We start from the raw sequence: 21,551 nt of genomic DNA, 5'->3' as shown, positions 1-21,551 counted from the left end.
TGAAGTGTGGGCATTCTGGAAGAACTCACCAGCATGCAGGGGTCCTAAAAGGATGTTGGGATAAATCCGCTTCCTAAGGATTTCAGGCAGAGGTCCTGCTTTACCTACGCGGTATTCGAAATAATGGGAACAAACAGCCAAGTGGCTGCCTTGGCCATGACCAGCTCTCCGAGCACGGGGCTGGCTGTTTCCTGCTTCTTCCTTCCCACTTCCCACTCATTCATTAGCAGCCTTTGAGGCGGAAGCTGAGCGCACTGTTTTCACCTCAGCTTTCTGTTTTTCCTCTTCAGCTACCTCTTCACATCTCACCCCCAAACTCACCAACAGGCTTTCAGCATGTGTGTCACCGAATGCACACTCTTCAGTGCCCATCAATAAACTATCCTTATGATTTCTGCGGCCCTGGCTTGTGTGAGTGATCACCGCTCATTTCACTCGGGGTCTCAGAATATTTAATCTCGGCAAGGTGACATATTGGATGTTTTTTTTTCTTTTATTTCCTAGGGTAGTTGCTAGGATTTTGTTGTTGTTTTAAACACCCAGTTGATATGCCAGAAATTCTAAGGTGTCAAAGACATAAACCCCTTTAGGTTGTGAAGAAAAGCATTGACTAATCTTTAGCTGGAAGGAGGTCAGAGGTCAAGTGCAGTCGTGTCGCTGGGCAGGGACTCTTCTCCAGCGTTGGCAGCTGACAGTCACTGGGAGTGAGCAGAGCTGCCAGGTAGGTCACCCAGCTCTGGCTGTTGGGCACCCGCACAGTCTGATGCTCTGTGTGAGCCGGGGCCAGGTGTTTAAGCTCTCTGTTTCTTCATCTGCATTGGTGACTGTTAATAATAACTGTACTTCCTCCTAGAATTAAGAATGTTAAGTCAGTCAGTACATGTAAAATCTTTGAACAATCCTGGCCAGAGCTGAGTGTCCAGTCACTGCTCGTTGGTAATGCTGTCTCTGTGGGCAGGTGTAAGGCAGGCCGACTGCTTGGAGTTCAGGCTCTGCCAGTACGTAGCCCTGCAAACGTGACAATTAAGTTGCTAGATATTTTCTGATTTTGAATTTCTTTATCTATCACCTGTGAGGAAGAAGTCCACAGTATGTATATGCGATAGCACACTGTCAGTAAAATGCCAAGAGATGTAAAGGGTTATCAAGAATTCGTGTAAGATGCCCTATATGGAGTAGGCATGCATTAAGCAATCATGATTAGTCACATTTTCTACTTAGTTGAAGAAGCCAAAAAGGAAGGTTATGTTTGCTTTGTGTTAAGAGACAGTGCAGCCCTATTCCTGTCACATTAGTGCTTAATAAATATTGGATTATGTTACTCAGAGGAGAATAAAATACAAAATTGAAGAGTAATGCACATTTGGCACTTCCGAGGACCAAAGAAAGGGCACGAGAGATTTTTGCAAACCTATAGATTTTTTTTCCTAGATTTTATTTATTCATGAGAGTCGCAGAGAGGCCTAGACATAGGTATAGGGGAGAAGCAGGCTCCCCGTAGGGTGCCTGATGTGGGACTTGATTCCAGGACCCTGGAATCATGCCCTGAGCCAAAGGCAGATGCCCAACTGCTGAGCCACCCAGGTGTCCTGCAAACCTGTAGATTAAAAGGCTTGAATGTGTAAGATTTTCTGATGTGTATAAACTGAGGATTTCTGAGAATGTTTCTCTTCAATGATAGAAAACTGTACTGATTCATATGAGCCCCCCCCCCCAAAAAAAACAAATCAGAATATTTCTAAGGAAATTCAGACTTTTTCCTTTCAAGTATTAGAGGAATCCCCTCCTCCCCCTCCACCCCCATCCCCCGCGCGCATGCCCTTCCTGGAGAACCTATAATTACCTGAAGGAGTCATTGTCAGGTGTCTTTTCTGCAGATAAAGGAACACCTAGCCAGGGCAACCCACCATCAACTGCAGACACTGTAGACCAACCAGCAAGTCATGAGCCCCCAGGAGCAGGCTCTTCAGAATCATCAGATGTCTTAAGCATCATAATCCCTGATCCATGCTCCTCTATAAGTAGCTAGCCCCCGGCAAAGATGCCCCTATGAAATTAATTCTTCGCTTTACCTCGAATGATTCTTTGATTGTAGATTAAGGAGATGGTGACTAATGGCAGCTCTTAAATTACCTGTTTTAATGAGTAGATAAGAATTATTTTTAATTAGTGCTTCAGTTGTCTATATGCAAACTATGCTCTCTGATGTGCATGCATAAGGGCCTTTGGAAAACAGTTGATTTTCTTAATTCTGTTAAGTGTTGCCTAAGCGCTCTTGTTTCCATGCTATTTGTGTTCTCTATGAGAAACCTTTCTCTGAGTAGAGATCATTTCCAGCCTGTGTGGAAGAGTCCAATTTTTAGTGGCGATCATCTGGGCAAGGGCATTTACCATATTTAGAATAAATTCCAGGGCAGTGGATTTGCCTAGCCCCAGATGAGTCTACCAGTGCCAGAGCAAGAAGCCACCTTCATGTATTTCAGAGGTGCTTGTCCTCACCCAACCCTCTGCCCATTTCAAAGATACATGACTGTGCCCCTCAGCTTCCCTGGCTGCAAGGGTGAGGAGTGGACAGGATACTTGCCAAACCTTTGCAGACCACCTTGAGCCCGGCAGTAGGCCCTTAGCCTCATCCGGTCACTTGCCTACCCCCAGTTCCCATATTCAAAGTGTTTTCTCTCCCAAATCCTTGAAATTACTCCCTGGAAAGTAACTGTTGGTTGCAAAAGTTTGACATTGTCTACTGAGATATATTATTAGAATTTCTTTAAATATGATACTTTGGGGTTTTTTTTCCCTTTGGTTTCTTTAAAAAAAAAAATCATCTAAGAACCAGTTTTCAACCAAAAAGGCTTTTATGGTTTTCTTTTTTTAGTCTGTATCCCAGAATAGTAGTTTGAGAGTTGCCAACTGCAAAAGGACCTATGTGTTGTGTATGCTGCCGAAAGCTATTTCCAAGCACAAACTACATGGTTTTAGGAAACTAGTGCGTGGAGTAACTCACATGGTTCTGTGTGTAGGGGGGGTGGGGGTGGGGAACACTTTACCTCGGTACTCCAGAAGCTGTTAAGTCTTCTGATCAGGAGCAATAATTATCTTGGACTCAAGAGCTGACAGGAAAAAATTATGTTTGACATAGTAACGTTCAAGAAGGTAAATGGTTCTTTTAGCAAAATGGTGTGCTTTCACCTTTACACAGCAGTTAAGGGAGGAATGGCTCTCCCTGAACTATAGGCATGCTTCCCTGAACGTGGATAAACCCTACAGGAATTAGCTCATACTTCTCTCTGTACAGTTTATCAATCAACACATGTTCATTGAGTTCCTTTTGCCTGGCGCTACCCTAGGAGCTGCATAAAATATCAGAGCAGTAGGTATAACGCATTGCCTCCTTCAGGTCATTCTTTCCATCCGGGGAAGCGATGTGTGTAGCAGTGAGGGAATAATCAAGGTAATAATGCCTTCTCGGTAGATTGCATTCACTACAGTGCCTTTCAGCCTAGGTGGAAGGTTCTTTATTTCCCTTGGAAGTGCAGCAGACTTGTCAGTGCCAGAGTTAATGGATAACCTTTATTCATTCAAAACAAATTTAGGCATCCACCACTGAAATTACTTTGTGTAGAATGAGGCACAATTCTAGAACAAATCATTTTTTTTAGACCACTTTTGGAAGTTCAGAGAAGGATAGAATTTTCTACAAGTGCCTCATTCCTAATTGCAAGGCCTGGGAGGGGGGTTCTGCGTGGCATTTGGCCTTCTCTGTGTTTGACTACATCATGTTTTTTGTTTTAGATGGAATCGGCATAGCCAAAATTGTATCAGTTCAACATAAGCCCTGCTGTGTTTTCTAGCCTTCCTAACCCTGTGTATTTCCTGCATTGTGATTTATTAACAACGACTTAGGTAATTCAGCTTAATTGTGGAGCAAGAGATCTAGAACTAAAATTTCCTGATGGCTAATGTTTTGGTTTCGCTATTTGTGCTGCCTTAAGCTCACAGGTTACACAAGTCTTTATACCATTGATATGGCTCTGGAGACAGTGACACCTTCCTTGGGTTTAACACCTACATTTCATTATCTCTTAATTGAGTTTTTGGACATGTAAGTGGAAAAGAAAATAATGGGTGATGAATGGTTCTGCGTGAATGAGGACTAAGTGTACATATAATGAATATGGCTGACTTTAAAATTTCTTCTATAGTAAAATAGTGTGCTAGTTCACAGCAGGCCGAGGTTAAAGAGACTTAATTAAAAATTAGAAGCTCACCCTAGCCCAGAGCGCTATCACATGCAAATCTAAGAACACCAAGTGGACAAAAAACCCTACAATTGTTCAATAGCACCCCCTAGCATACATAATTTTAGGCTATCAGACTAGGAAGCAAATTGTACTTATGGTTTCTTCTCTAAAAAGTATAGGTTTTTAAATATGTCTAATTATATTGGCACATTCTTCACATTTTTCCTGAATTGAATGTCTGAAGATAACTATAAGCAGAGGGTAGCATGATCTAGTAGAATAATTTCTTAATGCAAATATTTTCAAAATGATTTTACTTTAAATCTGATTGTCTTCTATTCATTATCTCTGCTTTGGTTGGCTGATTTAAGGAGATTTGGGGTTTATTTGTGTTTTTTTGGAGTAAGTCATCTAGGAAAAGGAAAAAGGCAGAGCAGGGGGAGGTTCCTAAAGTAGATCATGGAAATCCACAAGGTAGATGTAGTATATTTAGCTCTTTGGTGAGTGTTAAGAACACAGCCCCTGGGGGTGCCTGAGTGGCTTAGTGGGTTAAGCGTCTGCCTTTGACCCAGGTCATGATCCTGGGGTCCTGGGATGGAGCCTCACATTGGGCCCCATGCTCAACAACAAGTCTGCTTCTTCCTCTCCCTCTGCCCCTCCCTTCTGCTCATTCTCTCTCTTGCTCTCTCTCTCGCTCTCTCTCTCTCCCCTACCCTCCCTCTCTCCCTCTCAAATAAATAAAATCTTAAAAAAAAAAAAAAGAAGAAGAAGAAGAGGAAGAACACAGCCTCTGGAGCCAGACTTTCTGAGCTTTGTGTTCTTGGTTGGGCTCCTTAACCAGTCTGTGACTTCATTTCTTCCTCCATAAAATGGGTGAATGGGAATAGGTATCTGTCTCACAGAGCAGTTGCAGCAAATTCTCACAAGGCACTTGAGAAGCCTAGCACATAATGAATGGTCAGTGACGATCAGCAGCTTTTTTTTTTTTTTAAGATTTTATTTATTTATTCATGAGAGACAGAGAGAGAGAGAGGCAGAGATAGGCAAAGGGAGAAGCAGGCTCCATGCAGGGAGCTTAATGTGGAACTTGATCCTTAAGACGGAGGGATCACGCCCTGAGCCAAAGGCAGACACTCAACCGCTGAGCCACCCAGGCATCCCAGCAGCTATTATTTCACCATAGATGCTTGGGTGTTGTCATGATCTACAGCTTGGAATCTCATATCAGAAAGACCTGAGTTCAAACCCCCTGGGAGATCTTGCGCAAGTTGCTGAAACTCGCTGAAACCCACTAAAGGGGATGATAATAAGTATTGCATACCATTGTAGAATTCAACAGTGTATGCAGAATGCCTAGATTAGACTAGATAGGGGTGCCTGGCTGGCTTGGTCAGTAGAGCAGGCTACTCTTGATCTCAGGGTTGTGAGTTCAAGCCCCATGTTGGACATGGAGCCTACGTTAAAAAAAAAAAAAAATTAGACTAGGTGGAACAGATAGAATATAGCTGTTACTCTTCGTTTCCTTCTGAGATGCCAATAAAACAACAGTGAGGTACTCTGCAAAATGACAGTAATCCTCTATGACTAACAGAAGACCACAATATCAACATTGTATAAGGCGGAAAGCAGAGAATGGAAACCGACTAGCAAACCCAAGAAAGCCAGTTAAACTGTAGAATGCACAAAGGGCTCGTGAATGGCTCACACTAAGTATCTCTGGAGATGGAAGTAAAAGTGGGGCTCAAAACAAGAGAATTCACTGAAACTCAGTTCTGCTTTTTCATCCTTGGAGCCAGGCACTATTAAGGGCTGGGCCACCAAAGTGAAATAGGGGTTTTTAAGCGAAAGGCTGCATTCTGAATGTGGAGATCCTTGATTGTCTTCCCCCATCTGGCTCCCAGGATCCTGGCAAGGAGGTTTAGACTCTCCAAGACCAGATGAGATGTACCTTCTCTGGCCCGAGTAAATAGACCCAAGTGTACTGCCCTTGGATATTATGTAACTAAAAAGCCCATCATATCCCTGAATCCCAAGGTCGACATGCCCAGCCTTTGTGCATGGAGCTTCCAGTCAGCTGTCTAGTGTTCCGTACTTAACTGGACAGACAGCCAGGGACCCCAGACCAAGGTCTCCTGAGGGTGTATGATTGTGTGGTATGTACAGGGAGGCTTATTTGATCATCCCATACAGGCTTCCTCCGTATGTGTGTTTATGTTGTAGGATTCATTCCTGGCATGTTCCAGGTGTGCCCCTGATTTCTTCTCAGGTATGCTCAGCACATAGCTAGCACTCAATAAATGTTAGCTGGTATCATTACTCATTCAGCCATCACAGGACAGAGCGAGTCACTTATTTCTTACAGGCATGCAGTCACATTTAGGAGGTGAGGTTTGAGCATTCAGCTGCTTCCATAACTCTACCACTTGTAGAAGTTCAGCAGTGGAGAGGAAGAGGCCCTGGATTAAAGAACACTTGGCCTTCAGTCAAGTCCTAAATCTCTCTAGGCAGAAGTTACCACTGATATAAAAGAAAGGGGATGGATAGATTAGACCTTTTTCTGTTTTGTTTTTAGACTAGACCACCGTCTTTAAAGGTGCCTGCCTTTTTCTCAGACACTGCAGGACATCAGGACAAGTCTCTGAGGCAGACCTGGTTACTTTTCAGAAGTGTATGTACATACTCCTACTAATAATAAATATATTGTTAGTAATACATAATAATCATGAAGATTAATAATAATATCTAAGAATTATTGAATATCTGCCATGCTCCAGATGCTTGCATTATCTTCTTTAACTTCATTTAATGGGATACTAGTACTTTATGAGAGACATTCATTTCTCCCTACTTTGCAGAGAAGATAACTGAGGATTTAAGTTAATGTGTAAAATTTACAGACAGTAAGTGGCAGAGCCTGGGTTTTGAAGATCTGGCCACCTCTAGAGAACCAGTCCTCTAGGATCTCACCATGCATCTCTTTTTTGAACTCTGTTTGGTACTGCCCCAGTAAGAGCATTGTACTCATTTGAGGTCCTTTGGCTGCTTTCAGCTTTAGTCTGGCTTCATTGCCTCCTACTCGGAAGTTACATTTTCCCACTGTAAAGTGGATTGGCATTGGAGTCATAAATGAACCAAGCCCTGTATTCCTCTCACAAAGATAGTTTGTTCTGAGTTCTCAAAGTCCTCATTTAAAAAGGTTTTACATGTGTGAAATTACACTGTTAAAATTCCTGCGTATCTAAACTTTAATAGGATGTGTTGTGTTTGCCAGTGTCACCAGGCCTGCAGATCACTTTTGTTCAGTGGATCATGTGACACACCAATTGTCCTTTGAGATTGCAGACTATATAAACTAATAAGTAAATATTGTAACAGATCTGTGTACATAAATCTTTTTTCTGTATGATGTCCACTTTGGAGTATATAAAAATAAGGAGAGAACATAAAGTAGATTTGATGAAGCATCAAGAAAATATTTTAAAAGCCTGAAAAAAAAAAAAAAGCAGCCTAGGGAGGCTGGAGGTGAGAACTCCTTCTAACTTCTGTGCATTTTTAAAAACTGGGTAAAATGTACATAACATAAAATTTACTACTTTAACCATTTTTAAATGGACAGTTCGGTGGCATTAAATACATTCACATTTTTGTGCAAACATCACCATCATCCATCTGTAGATCTTTTCTCATCTTGCAAAATTGGAACTCTGTACCCATTAAACACTAACTCTCCATTCTGCACCCCACAACGCCCAACCACTGGCAATGGCCATCTTTCTGTCACCATGAATTTGGCCACTATAGGTTTTGTAGATCTAATCTGACATGACCAGTACTATAATTAAGAGAGTAACCGTTGTCATGTATTACTGTTACTACCCAAAGGTTTAAGGTGAATATATTTCAAAGGTTTTTTAGAGTGAAATAACATATGTTAAGCTCTTTTTCTTTCTTTGAAATAAGTTGAAAACCTATTTTTCTAAAAAACATCCTGAGATTCTTATAATTCAGCTTTTTAAAAGGGATAGTGCCATGTGCTTCGACAGATGTGACTCCCTGCTCTTTTCTCCCAGGGGCCCCAGCGCAGTTTTAGTGAAGACGACAATAAAAGCTCCCTTCCTTTCCTTTGGTTGCCCCCGCCCTCATGCTCCAGCTCCAGAGTTCATTCCTAAAAACCTCCTGCCCTGTCAGTGCTCAGCATCGTACTCTGAGTGGAATTAACGTTGCTGAAGAATGTAGTGCTCAGGGAGGACGAATACTCCTTCATTCTTTCCTCAGACTTTTATTGAGTACCTACTGCTGTCACGTAACGCATACAAAGGTAGATGAGACACTATCACTGTCTTTAAGGGGCTTACATCCTATTAGATTGAAGCATTTAAAAACAACCTACGGTAAGAAATGAGAGAGAGAGGTGGATAAACATAGACTGAGGCGCCATGACATGAGCCAATGGGAGAACAGTGAGGGAGAAATTGGTTCTACAGGAGGCTGAGGAAGGTGGGGAGTTGCCTTGCTTCACAAGGCTGATAAAGTATACGATCCTACCTTGACTTGCTTTTGCAGCTCCTCAGGTTCTAGTCTCTGGATGGATTTGGAGCTGTTTGCATGATACAGAAGCAGTGGAGCAGGTGTGGTTCATGAATCTGGACAAGAAAGCAGCACTTCCTGTTATCCCTTATCTCATTTCCATCCGCAGCAGTCATTAAATGGAAGCGTGAGGATTTTGCAAAGCGGGGTTGAAAGTCCTATGGTTTAGCTAACATCTCTCATTTGCCTCACATTTTGTTGGAAGCTGGACTTTTCTGTGGAAGGTTAAACAAAAAAACTCTTAATTCATTTCCAGATTACAGTGTCCTTTCGGAGAAGATCCCTAAATAGACAACTGTCTGATTTGGAGGAGAAATAATAGGACTTCCTACAACACATAATTATGATAGAAACTAGTCGTGGCCAGGTGGTGGTTTTTTTTGGAGACTGTGACCTAGGGCGACAGATCAGTGAGCTAGGGATGGAAAAAGGATCCCATGTCATCAGTTCAGGAAGAGCTCACTATGCTGTGGAGAGGACATGACATAGCAATTTGTCCAAGGACCTGAGCCTAGGGAAGTCAAGAGTTTAGGCTCTCTTCACCCGAATTTTTTTAAAAGTACCATGAGGACACTTCATCCTGGTCCATTGAAAGCATTCCACTGGATTGTAGTTTCCTCTTGACCACATATAAAGGGTATTTATTTAAGGGAAAAGCTGTTGGTTAATTATGTAAGACCACCTTACTGGGCAGCCCAGGTGGCTCAGCGGTTAAGTGCCGCCTTCAGCCTGGGATGTGATCTGGAGTCCCAGGATCGAGTCCCACATCGGGCTCCCTGCGTGGAGCCTGCTTCTCCCTCTGCCTGTGTCTCTGCCTCTCTCTACCTCTCTCTCTCTCTCTCTTTCTGTCATGAGTGAATAAATAAAATCTTTAAAAAAAAGGAAAAAGACCACCTTATTTTGGTCATGAACACCTGCTCAAGCCTAGAATAAGGACTCAGAGACGGCAAACAAATCTAAAACAAAAATCATACATGATTTTATATAGAGACAATGCTTGTAGACTAGCTTTCTGGTGGAGCTGGGGGGAAGGTTTGATTTATATTGTTTGCCAATTTCCATAGTGTAATTACTCGCACAAAGGCTGATTTCAAACTACCAACAGTTGGCTAACAAAATTCCTGAATTTTGGCACTCCTAGTAAAGGCCAACTCCCGCGTACCATATTCTATGTTTGATGTGACCAACAGAAGTATCCTTTTTCAAAAGCTTAATTTTGAGTGGTTGCTGGAGGTGGGAAGGTGGAAGGTACACCAGTGGGTGAAGGGAACCAAAGGGTACAGACTTTCAGTTATACAATAAATAAGTTATGAGGATGTAAAGCACAGCATGGTGACTATAGTTAATAATGCTATATGACATATTTGAAACTTGATAGGAGAGAAGATCTTAAAAGTTGTTATCACAAGAAAAAATTTTGTAGCTATGTAGGGTGATGGATGTTAATTAAGTAGACTTACTGTGGTGATTATTTTACAATATATACAAATGTTGAGTCATTATGTTGTACCCCTGAAAACTAATTTAATGTTATATGTTGATTATACCTCAGTTTCCAAAAATTTAATTTGAAGGCTGTAGAGAGGTACACACTGATGGCTGTCCCTACCAGTTATTCCTGGTCCCTCTACTCCCTGCTGCTTACTCAAGATGCATCAACTATTCACATTACTTGCTTGCCCTTGCTTTGCTTTGGTCTGAGAGGTACAGGTTCTGGTTTTCAGCAATGGCCATGGTGTTCTTGCCTGTGTCTTTAAAACTGGGTCCCTTCCAGGCTTCTCATCTCATCTTCTGGTACTGAAATACAAAGCAACTGTTGAAAATTAATGTGGACTGCTTTTGCTCTCACCCTCTTTAATTTATATAGATGTGGGTTTTTTTTAAATGCAAAATATTTATTGAAAGAGATGCCCATGCATCGTTCCTCTCCCCTTTTCGCTAATAACTCTCTGACCTTGGGCAACTTAGAAAATGTCCCAGAGCCTCTGTGTCCTTCATGGTTTTCCTTAATGTTCTTTTCTTTGAACGCTTGCCTCAGACAGTTGTTGTGAGAACCAAATAATAAAAAGTTATAATAATAACAATAATAGTAATTGCTGACATCTGTTGGGCTCTTACCACACCGCAGGGCCTGTGCTTGGCCTTTTGTCTGTATTAACATAATTAATGCCCGCAGGCCCTTGTGTGGCATCTGGCACCTGCCAGGGGTGTCGTCAGTGATAGCTATTATGTTTACCGCTCTTCCTGTTATTGCAATTACAAGAGACAGTGGTGGTAAAGAATCCAAAGCTATGTTTCTCTATTGTCAGATTATCACAGGAGCATCAGTTACGGACATACATAATGGCCTCATGTAAGAAACAAATTAAACACGGTTATATCTGTACTTGAGTTTATCTTCTGGAACAATAGCTCTGAGAGAGAATATGCTGCAGAATATGCACATAGACAAGCACACCAGCATACGTACAAGTTGTTTTGTGTTGTTTCACTACCGTCAGAATGTTTTCTACCAAATGGCTATTGGACAACAGATGGTAGCACTCAACATTTGTGAGATTTCATTCCAGTGTTCTACTTGAGAGATGGGGTAAAGTCCCTAATATTTCTATTAAGTTTTATCAAGAAACCTTGGGCGGTGGTAAAAGATACCCTTTCAATCTTGTTCACATGATAAGTTTTCACTATGTTATAGTATTTGCCAGAATACAAGCAGGATTTTTTTTAAAGTCCTTCAGAAAATTAGATGCCCCCTTATATATGAATCACATGGTATGGGACACTCTTGTTATTTTGAACACAAAGTTTAAGGGAAACAAACATTAACCTAAAACACTGGCTTTAGTCAGTGAGCACTTTAGGTGCTTATTGAGACGGGCCTGCTGACAGAATTTTTGTTTCTAAATGACAAAAAAAAAAAAAACATTCTAATTTAGCAATGTTTCTGTACATCATCATAACAGCCTCTTAACAGTTATGTTGAAAGAATGATGCAGTAACTGATGAACAATGTAGAGATCACTACTAACCTGGGTATTTATGGCTTAGAATTAAAAGGTCAGGACAGCAACACATAAAAATTCAAACTGCATTGTATTTCAGCAAGTCAGAAGTAAAGATAATACACCTTGGAAACAGTAGGAATTCAAAAAGCAGGTGACTGATTGTGAAAACACTGATGCCAGATGCTCCTGGGATGTTTAGATTGTTTGATGAAATGTGAGCGTGGAAAAAGTAGTATTTCTAATCTTAACGATTTTTTTAATACAATATGTAGTTTTAAATATCTGTGTAGCTAAATTAATATTTATTATAAGTCATCACCTGAAGATTTCGACTACATTCCTGAAGGATTGATTATGTATTTCAGCTTGCCAAGGCATGTTTCTGAGGATCTTGTCTTTGGAGGAAAGGGGATCATCTCATAGTTAGGCCTGTGTGGTTCATCAGAGCTCTTAGACATGTAGTGTGACATAGTTTTCTTTCAGTGCCAGCTCCACCTCCCCCTACCCCCACTCTTTTACTCAGGTAGGAAAAGACGTTCGCTTAAGGTGAGAGACAAGGGAACAAGCAAACTGGCTGCGAAGACTTATTGCCTGGCAGGATTTAGAGTGAGAAGAATGGAGAAAATGGGATCATACATTCAGAAACCATTTTACACAAGGCGGACTTAGTAAACCAAGGCCTGTCATACCACTAATAAGCCCCTTATTGGAAAGTCTCAAAAGAGAACCTCAGAGAGGTGAGAAATGACAGCGGCAGAGAATGCAGATCACTTGTTCCTAGCTTCTCTCCCCAGCTTGATGTCGGGCTCCATCATCGTCCCACATCGGCAGTAAGTGCTCGGCTCAGAAGTCTTACGGGAGCGTACACCAGATGTGAAGGCAAATGTGGAAAAACAGGAGTATGGGAGCTTTTCTAGAAAGCTGCTAAAAGACTGAGGAGGCAAGCAAATAAAGACACTCCTGGTTAAAACACAACCCATTAAAGCTTTGAGGATCAATTCTGTTTGCAAAGTTTAGAATGAAGATATTTCTAGCAGCCCATTTCTGCAAAAGGAGGTGGGTGGGGAGGAATAGTGCTTACCTTTTATTGTCTAAGAACCATATTTCAATTTTAAAGAGGTTTTTCTACCCAAATTCTAGTTACAACCAGCCAGTCTTTTCCTAGCCTTAGGCTAAGAGTTACGTCAATAATGGAACAACGCCAGATTTGATTATTCACTGTCAGGACTGTGTACAGAAATCTCGTGACTGACTCCACATTGTAAAATAATCGTGCCATGACAGACCTGACGCTTGTATTAGCTGGAAAGCCTGGGGGCACTATTAAAACATCGACTTCCCTTCATTTACACCAACTTCTGATGGGGGAAGGTTGCAGAAGGGTAGAGAAGAAAATGTACGGGTAGGGAGCTAAATTTAGAATTAGCGAGGACTAACCGTAGAAGTGATGGAGAAAGAATAAAAGAAAAAAGAAATGGGTTATTTTCCACCAGTCAAAACTTCTAATTCCTGTATGTGAAAACATAAAAAGATTTTTTAAACACTTTTTAAAAAGAGAAATACAAATTGAAGTTAAATCAAATATAAATACTTTAATATAAATAAAAGTCCATGCAACAGAGAATTGAGATGTTTTGTAAATATGTACAGTAGTAGGGGGAAAAAAACACCTTTTTTCATGCAGAGAGCTCACAGGCCGAAAAAAAAATGTGGTCCCGACTGCTCCTCTTCTCCTGCCAAGTCAGCACTGGACAGAAGGCAGATTAATCAGGGTTTCCCTGAGATTCTTGAAAGTGGCACCAACAGGGAAGACTTTGTAGCCTGATGTGTCACAGGGTTGTAAGGATGAAATCTGGCATCACCACAGGGTCATGGAAAAAATGAAATCAAGGCAATAAGCAAAGGAGCGAGGGGAGCATGCCTTGACCACCTGGATCCAGTCAGGCATGAGCTCAGATCCACTCTTATAAAGTAAACCAGTAAGTCCCAGACTGAGAGAGGTGATCTCCAGCTACAGAGCTTTTCTGCCTCTGACACACATGGGACCTGGCCCTCACTCCTACATGACTCGTTCCTACATGACTTGCTTCTACATGTGATAAGTAAAAGATATGACCTCAAAAATAATTGCATTCTATTGATGTATCCATTCAGAGAGACCACCATTTTCTCTTAATTTCTGACCATTCAGGCCATCTAGCCCTTCTAGGCTTTCATTCGGGCCCTGAATGAAGCTTACATCTAATTCCCTTTGAGGAAAACCACAACTCTGCCTAGCCCCGTTTCTGCATTAATAGCCATGTCACCTTTCCTTTGCTTGCCCAGAAAGATACCTTCTCATGGAGTCAACCCACCCATTACACATACGTAGCAAGTGGAGTTGACCCACCCATTACACATACGTAGCAAAGAGGAAAAAGCAATTTTTAAAATCCAGATTTCACCCTTTTATATGTATATTTTTAAAGATTTTATTTATTCATCAGAGAGACAGAAAGAGAGGCAGAGACATAGCCAGAGGGAGAAGCAGGCTCCCTGTAGGGAGCCTGATGCAGGACTCAGTCTCTGGACTCCAGGATCATGACCTGAGCCAAAGGCAGGTGCTCAACCACTGAGCCACCCAGGTGTCCCCATATTTCCCCCTTTTAATCAGTAACCCTAAACTTCCTTTATTTCCCCATTTAGCCACCACCATTTCCTGTTGTCAGCTAAGCCAAAAATCTGGCTGTCATCCTTGACTAAACCTTGTCCTCTTCTACCTCCCTTGTACATTCAGATGAATGACCTCAGATTTTATCAGTGCTTTTACTTATATATGTATAAATGCTATATTTATATATGTATTTATTTATTTATAGATGTTTATATTTAAATGATACATAAATGCTATATTTAGTATTGGGGGGGGTTCTTCTCTGACATTAAGGGGGCAGAGATTTCCTTTGTCTTTTTCTTGTTTCCCTCAAAGAGAGAAGCAAGGCGCTCAGCATGCAGTGGCCACTCAGGAATTTTCATGACAACTCTCCAATCCATTTCCTCATCCTTATTGCCAGGGCAACTATCTTATTAATACAAGCTCTCGTTTGTGATGCACTTCCCATACAACAGGTAACCCAGTGAAGTAGGTATGACTTCTGTCCCCATTTCACAACTAAGGAAATTGAAGTGCACAGGTTACATAATCTGCTTGAGGTCACACAAGTAGAAAGCGGGGAGGTTGTCTGACTCCAGAGCCTATACTCTTGGTATCTACTGTGCTGTGCCCCTCTGGTCTTAGTGAGCTTCCATAGACTCTCTGCTGATTTACTGGCACAGCTTCCCAACTGACTCTCTGCTTCCATCTCTGAAACGTTTTGCCAGAAGATTCATAAACTTACTTTAGAGGAAAACCCAATGTCCAAGCATGAGCCCTCCGCTCCTGCCCGTCTCACCACCTCATCTCTCATATGCCCTCTCATATGCCCTCCTGGCACCTCATACTCCTTGGTTCTCCCAGGCTCTGTATGGTTCCTGGTACAAGTTATGTTCTCTTCTTTCCCTGTCAGGGTATACATTCTTCCACCTTCAAGACCCAACTCTGACTGGCTCCATTTCCAGGAAGCTTCCCTGACCTCTTCCTCTGAGTTTGTCATCTCAAGTGCTTCCACCACACATACTTCTCTCATTTCTAAATATTAGTTCACTTTGACTTTCAGTGGATGAGGATCATATCTCTAATTCTCTAGCATGGTCTGACACACAAGGACCATTAAACAGTGATTTACTGAAGAATAGACCATAGGTTTCCCCACTATGGTAGACAAGTGCACATCAGTCCATGTTTCTGTCCCTGCATAACTTTTCACTGTGATCCATGGACCTTGTTTTTCCTGATAGGACTGAGTTTTGCAGACGTGATGTGCCGAGTTCTGGAACCTGTCAGTATGTTACCTTACATGGGAGAAGGGACTTTGCAGATGTGTTTACATTAAGGGTCTTGACATAGAGAGATTACCCTGGATTATCCAGGTGAGCCCAGTAAAATCACAAGGATCCTTCTAAGAGGAATGCAAGAGGATCAGAGTTAGTAAAAGAAGATATAAAGTTGGAAGCAGAGGTCAAAGAAGAGAGATGCTAAGCTCTGACTTTGAAAATGGGAAGAGGAGCCTGGGCAAAGATAATCAGTCAGTCGCTAGACGCTAGAAAAGTCAAGGAAACAGATTCTCTCCTAGAGCCTCTAGAAGGAAGACCGCCCTACAAACTAGTTTTAGACTTCTGACTTCCAAATTTGTGTTTTAAAGATACCTAAGTATGTGGTAATTTGTTAGGCAGCAGTAGAAAGCCAATATAGACTTGGTACCTTGAAATATAATAATGTTGTAATAAACACCTATAAATGTGGAGTGGCTTTGGAACTGGGAAGTGGACAGAGCCTGGGAGCATGGTAGAAAAAGCCTAGATTGCCTTGAACAGTTAGTAGAAATATGGATATTAAAGACTCTGCTGGTGAGGGCTCAGAAAAAATGTGAAGAGCATGGTGAAGAAAACCTATATCATCTTAGAGAATATAAGTCATCACAAACACACTGTTGGTAGAAATATGGACATGAAAGTTACCACTGGCAAGTTTCCAGTTAGAAACTGGAAGAAAGGCAACATTCATAATATGGCCGCCAAACACTTAACAAATCATGTTCTACAAGGATGTGGAAAGCAGAACGTGTGAACAATGAACTTTACTGTTTAGCTGAGAATATTTCAAAGCAGAGTGTTGAAGTCACCACCTAGTTTCTTCTTGCTGCTTATAGTAAAATGTGAAAGCAAAGAAATAAATTGAAGGAAGAATTGTTCATCAAAAAGGAGCCAGGACTTGTTGATTTGGGAAATTCTTAGCCTGTCCGGATTGCAAAAGATACTAAAACTAGGAGATTCACTATCAGGAACACATGCTCTGGAAAGAAGGCCAGGGGTGTGGCTGTTCAGCTAATCCCTGGAAAAAATTAAGAGGTCAGAGTATTCAGTCCCACAGATGACTCTGAATAAATTAGGCATGTATTCCCTCAACCATCTCAGCAGAAGCCAGAAATAGAGATGGTATTATCTAGGAAATCTCTGTGGAAGAGCCTTCTTTGTAATGAAGTGAATCCCTGTGACATACACAGGAGGCCCACGGAGTTCTTGAGGATGTTTCTGTTGAAACACTGCCAGTTTGAACCAGAAGGGACACAGAGAGGGTGAGATGAAAGAAGGGTGTCACGCTCCCAAAATCCTGCAGGCAGGAAACAAGCTGATAAAAGAGCTCAGCTGCAAACATGTTACTACCCTTCAAAAAAAAAAAGGATAGAGCTGCAGGTCTAGGAGCAGAGTCTTAATCCACAGAGGATTATTACCAGACCTTGAGCAAACTTGAGTTTGCCCAGTTGGATTTTGAAATTCCTTGGAACAAGTGACTCCTTTCTTTCTTCCATTCTCCCTGTTGGAATGGGAATACCTATACTGTCATCTTATACCTGCACCACTATTTTATTTTGTGAGCAGGTAACTTAATTTCTAGTTCCACAGGTTCACGGAGAGGAATTCTGCCCGAGAGTGGTTTAAACCCAGAGCCTCATTCGTAACTAATTTAGGTTATTTAAATAATGAGATTTAGGGACTTTTGAGCTGTTGAGATTTGGCTAATACTTGAGACTTGTGTTGATGCTGTAATGGGTTGAGACTTTGGGATACCTTGGGATCAACCTGTTTTGTTTGTGGGAGAAGTCTGAATCGTTAGTATGACTCCAGGGGGAACACTACGATAGGCCAAATAAAACCTGCCCCCAAAGATGTCCACATCCTAATCCATGGAAACTGCACATAAGGTACCTTAAATGGGAAAAGAGACTTTACAGATGTGATTAAATCAAGGATCTTGACCTGGAGAGATTTTCTTGAATTGAGTAGGACCCATATAATCACGAGGATCCTTTCAGGATGGAGGTAGGAGAATCAGAGTTAGAAAAAGAAGATGTAAGGCCAGAGCAGAGGTCAGCGAGGAGAGAAGATGCTACAGCTACTTCCAAGGTGGAGAGAGGAACCCTGAACCAGCGAGTGCAGGTGCCATGTGGAAGCCGAGACCAGCAAGGAAATAGATTCTCTCCTAGAGCCTCCGGATGGAAGGCAGCCCTGCAGCCTATTTTCAGGTTTCTGACCTCCAGAAGCGTAAGATAATAAATGTGTGTGGTTTTAAGCCCCCACGTTCACGTGCCACAGCAGCAATAGGAAACCAATGCAGCAGATTTTCTGGGCACTGACAAGTTCGGAATTAAAAAGAATTGTGGGTGTGTCCAGAGAGTTCAGGAAGGCCAGAGTTGGAGTTTTTAGCTGGCTTCTACAGTACAATGAGTGTGAGAAAAACAGTCGTGCCCATAAGAAAAACTGGATCATTTAACTTTTTGTTTTTAGCTTTGACATTTGCAGTTTCCTTAACTCAGTGAGGAAAACCTGTCAAGATTTTTGTTCTTCACAGGAAAACCTTAGCAACTCTGCATAAATGCAGACTTTTATTTGTTAAAATATTTAAGACATGATGGGTGATACATTTCACTGTGATATTTTATTAACTTTGATCAAACATCCTTTGATTTTCCTGGCTATCTTTTTAGCCAGAAAAAGCTGTTATAAAGCGTGTTTGTTTTGTGCTAGACGGCTCTTAAATGCAGTCTTTAGGGACCACAGTCCGTTGAGAGCTGAATTCCGAAAATCTTTGATCTTGTTATTATGGATGACAATGAATGTGATTGGCATTTCTGTGTGTTTCATTTTATTTGATGGTTGGAAGATGTGAGAAATGGAAAATTCAAGAAGTGTGTGGGTATGGGCGTCAGTGTGGATGGATGTAGGTGTGATTCTCCAGCGTATAAACCACAGATTTTGCCTCCATGCCCTCTTACTATATCCAGGTGGCGTTTAGCATGACTTACTAAGGCTCATCCACTACAGTCAGCTAACCAAGTAGTTTCAGATTTGTTTTGAAGTCTAAACTCAAGTTTTAGCCCAATATAAACTTTCGGTAATTAAGTTTCTTCCATATTTCTGTAAATTACACATAATTTAGCACAAATAAGATACTTGACACAGTTATACTTCAGATTATTCAGAAAAGAAGATTTCTGTAATTAACGTTAGGTAGTTCTGTGATCAAAAAAACACTTTTTTAAAAAAATGAGTATTACGGTAATCATTCAGGCTATTCATAAATATTCTAGTTCTGTCTTTCCAAGCATGTAGTAGGGTTATTCTTTCTCTGTGTTCTCTCTCTCTCTCTTTCTCTCTCTCTCTCAAGATTTTATTTATTTATTCATGAGAGGCACACAGGCAGAGGGAGAAGCAGGCTCCCTGTGGGGAGCCCAGTGTGGGTCTCAATCCCAGGACCCTGGAATCACACCCTGAGCCAAAGGCAGATGTTCAACCACTGAGCCACCCAGGTGCCCCTCTTTCTCCACTGTCTCGAATCTACATGTAGTTCTCTGATTTGTTTTGGCCAAGTAAACATGAGCACTCAGCTTTTGCTCTGCTATAGTCTTCCCTCCTCTGCTATGATTATGACAGCACATACCAACATAGGGCTGCCATTAGCCTGAGTCCTTGAGGCATTAGAATGAGCAGAGCCTTGCTGCTAGCCTATACTGGACATACAGCATGTGCAAGACATAAGCTTGTATTTTATTGAACCACCAATATTGGAGGTTGTTTTTTACTCTAGTATAATCTCTCCTATTCAAAGTGACAAAGTGTCTTGGGCAAAAACTGAATAAAGTTCTTCCAAATTAGTTCATTGTCTGGATCGGTATGTAATACTTTGAAAAACTCAGAGATACATCTCAACTTCAAATTCTCAGTGTAATTTGACAACATTCTATGTAACTTGGTACTTTTAATTACCGACATACTGGCATAGTAACTGAATGATTTTGTTTTAGATTTGTTGGTACACAACTAAATCTTTTCCAAGCAAATTCTTACAACTCTGTTTACTTTTTAAGGATTATTTCAAATGTTTACAGTCTACCTCAAGAAACAGCTGCACAAAATATATTAGGTCTTTAAAACTGATTTGCCCCACTTTAACATTTGCTTGATATAAAATGAAGTACATGGCTATATCTTAATTTATAGAAAAAGAATTTCCATAAAGCTGATACTTTCCATGCCAACCTCATCACTACTAAATTCTAATAAGATACTAATAATTCTAATAACCTCCTTGGACAAGTAATTATAAATGGAAGTGTTGAGTTCATGAAATTATGAAAATATAGGTCGATCTAAGTCAACAGTTGTATCTGGTAGCTTGGACCTTGCTATTTGTTAATACCCAAAAATTGTGGTAGAGTGAATGTGGCTCAGCTAGTCACCATCATTCAGAAGACAAAAGCTAAAATTCCTTTATATTTGAAGGAAGCTGAATCCTAGTCCCATGTTAATGCCATAAGAGAAATCCCATGTAAAACATCAAATGAGGTTGTTTTCTTAGAGAGTACATCCTATAGGTTATTCCTTCAAAGCTAGAATGATTACTCAGGTATTACTCAGCTGATGCCTTCCTGTTTTAAAAATGTGTGTACCCTCCCCTCAGTCTCCTATTCTAATTAAATTATTTACCTTTTCTAGTTTTCATGTACTTCCTGAAATGCAGTGGTTCAAATGTACACACACACATACACAGTCTGTGTGTGAGGGGGTCCCTTTGTGAATTCATAGTTAGTGCTTTTGTGTCTCTGCATAGCTCCTTCACTGGCAGTCCCAGAGACTAGTTCGGCAGCCCTCACTACTTTTCTCTAGGTCTCCAGCTTCCGGCCTCCATCTGGCCCCTGGGGTTTTTTATAAGACCAAACTTCTAGGGCACCTGCGTGGCTCAGTGGTTGGGCATCTGCCTTTGGCTCAGGTCTTGAGCCCAGGGTCCTGAGATCGAGTCCTGCATGGAGTTCCCTGCATGGAGCCTGTTTCTCCCTCTGCCTATCTATGTCTCTGCCTCTCTCTCTCTGTATCTCTCGTGAATAAACAAATAAAAATTGTAACAAACAAACTTCCTATTGTTGGGCTCAGAAAAAGAAATGAAGATTCCTCTCCACATTTCCAACCCAGAACCAGTTCAGGGAGCCTCCCAGGGCTACAGCTCCCTAGATCTGCTCGGACTCAGTGGGATGACACAAGCAAAGAAGTGATGGGAGAAAAGAAGTTCCACTCCTTGCCAACAAGGAGGATGCTCCCTGTCATCTTCCTGGATGCACTGTGTGACGCCCTTCAGAATTAAGGAAGGCTGGGGCACCTGGCTGGCTCAGTTGGTGGAGCATGCAGCTCTTGATCTCTGGGCTGTGTGTCAGAGCCCCACACTGGGTGTAGAGATTACATAAAAATAAAATCTTCAAAAAAAAAAAATAATTAAGGAAGGGGAAGTTCAGGGGAACTTTTTTAAAAAGCTGTAGTTTCTCTGAGAGTTCTGACTTTCCCTTTGGGAGATGCCACCCAGGGATTGGGCAGCAGCAGCATAAATACAGTTGGTTTGACTGTTTCCAACCTCAGAGGAGCTAAGAGAATGTAAGTTTACTCTGGACACTGACAAGTGTGTTCTCTTCATCACAAAAGAGAATTATTCCAAGCAAAGGAAAAAGTTGTTTGATTTGCTGTTTAATGTGCCCGATCTCGTCTGTCTCAGAAGCTAAGCAGGGTCAGTCCTGTTTTGTACTTGGATGGGAGA

General features: G+C 41.4%; 1 protein-coding gene across 2 annotated transcripts in view; it reads left to right on the top strand.

Moving 5' to 3' along the window:
- C1H1orf21 (chromosome 1 C1orf21 homolog) overlaps positions 1 to 21,551 on the top strand; it is a 219,491-nt gene that overhangs the window by 162,031 nt on the left and 35,909 nt on the right. Inside the window, exon 4 of one of the 2 annotated variants that reach the window (XM_041755340.1) lies at positions 6,814 to 6,909. The exons of the other annotated variant lie outside the window; for it this stretch is intronic. Coding sequence (XP_041611274.1) covers positions 6,814 to 6,909 — 96 coding nt within the window. The remainder of the gene's footprint in view (positions 1 to 6,813; positions 6,910 to 21,551) is intronic. 2 annotated transcript variants of the gene reach the window in all.

This window comes from Vulpes lagopus, chromosome 1 (genome assembly GCF_018345385.1).
Source record: "Vulpes lagopus strain Blue_001 chromosome 1, ASM1834538v1, whole genome shotgun sequence".
In the NCBI taxonomy this organism is placed as follows: Eukaryota; Metazoa; Chordata; class Mammalia; order Carnivora; family Canidae; genus Vulpes; species Vulpes lagopus.
The sequence above is the reverse complement of the archived record's forward strand: the minus strand, read 5'-3'. Positions and strand labels throughout refer to the sequence as shown.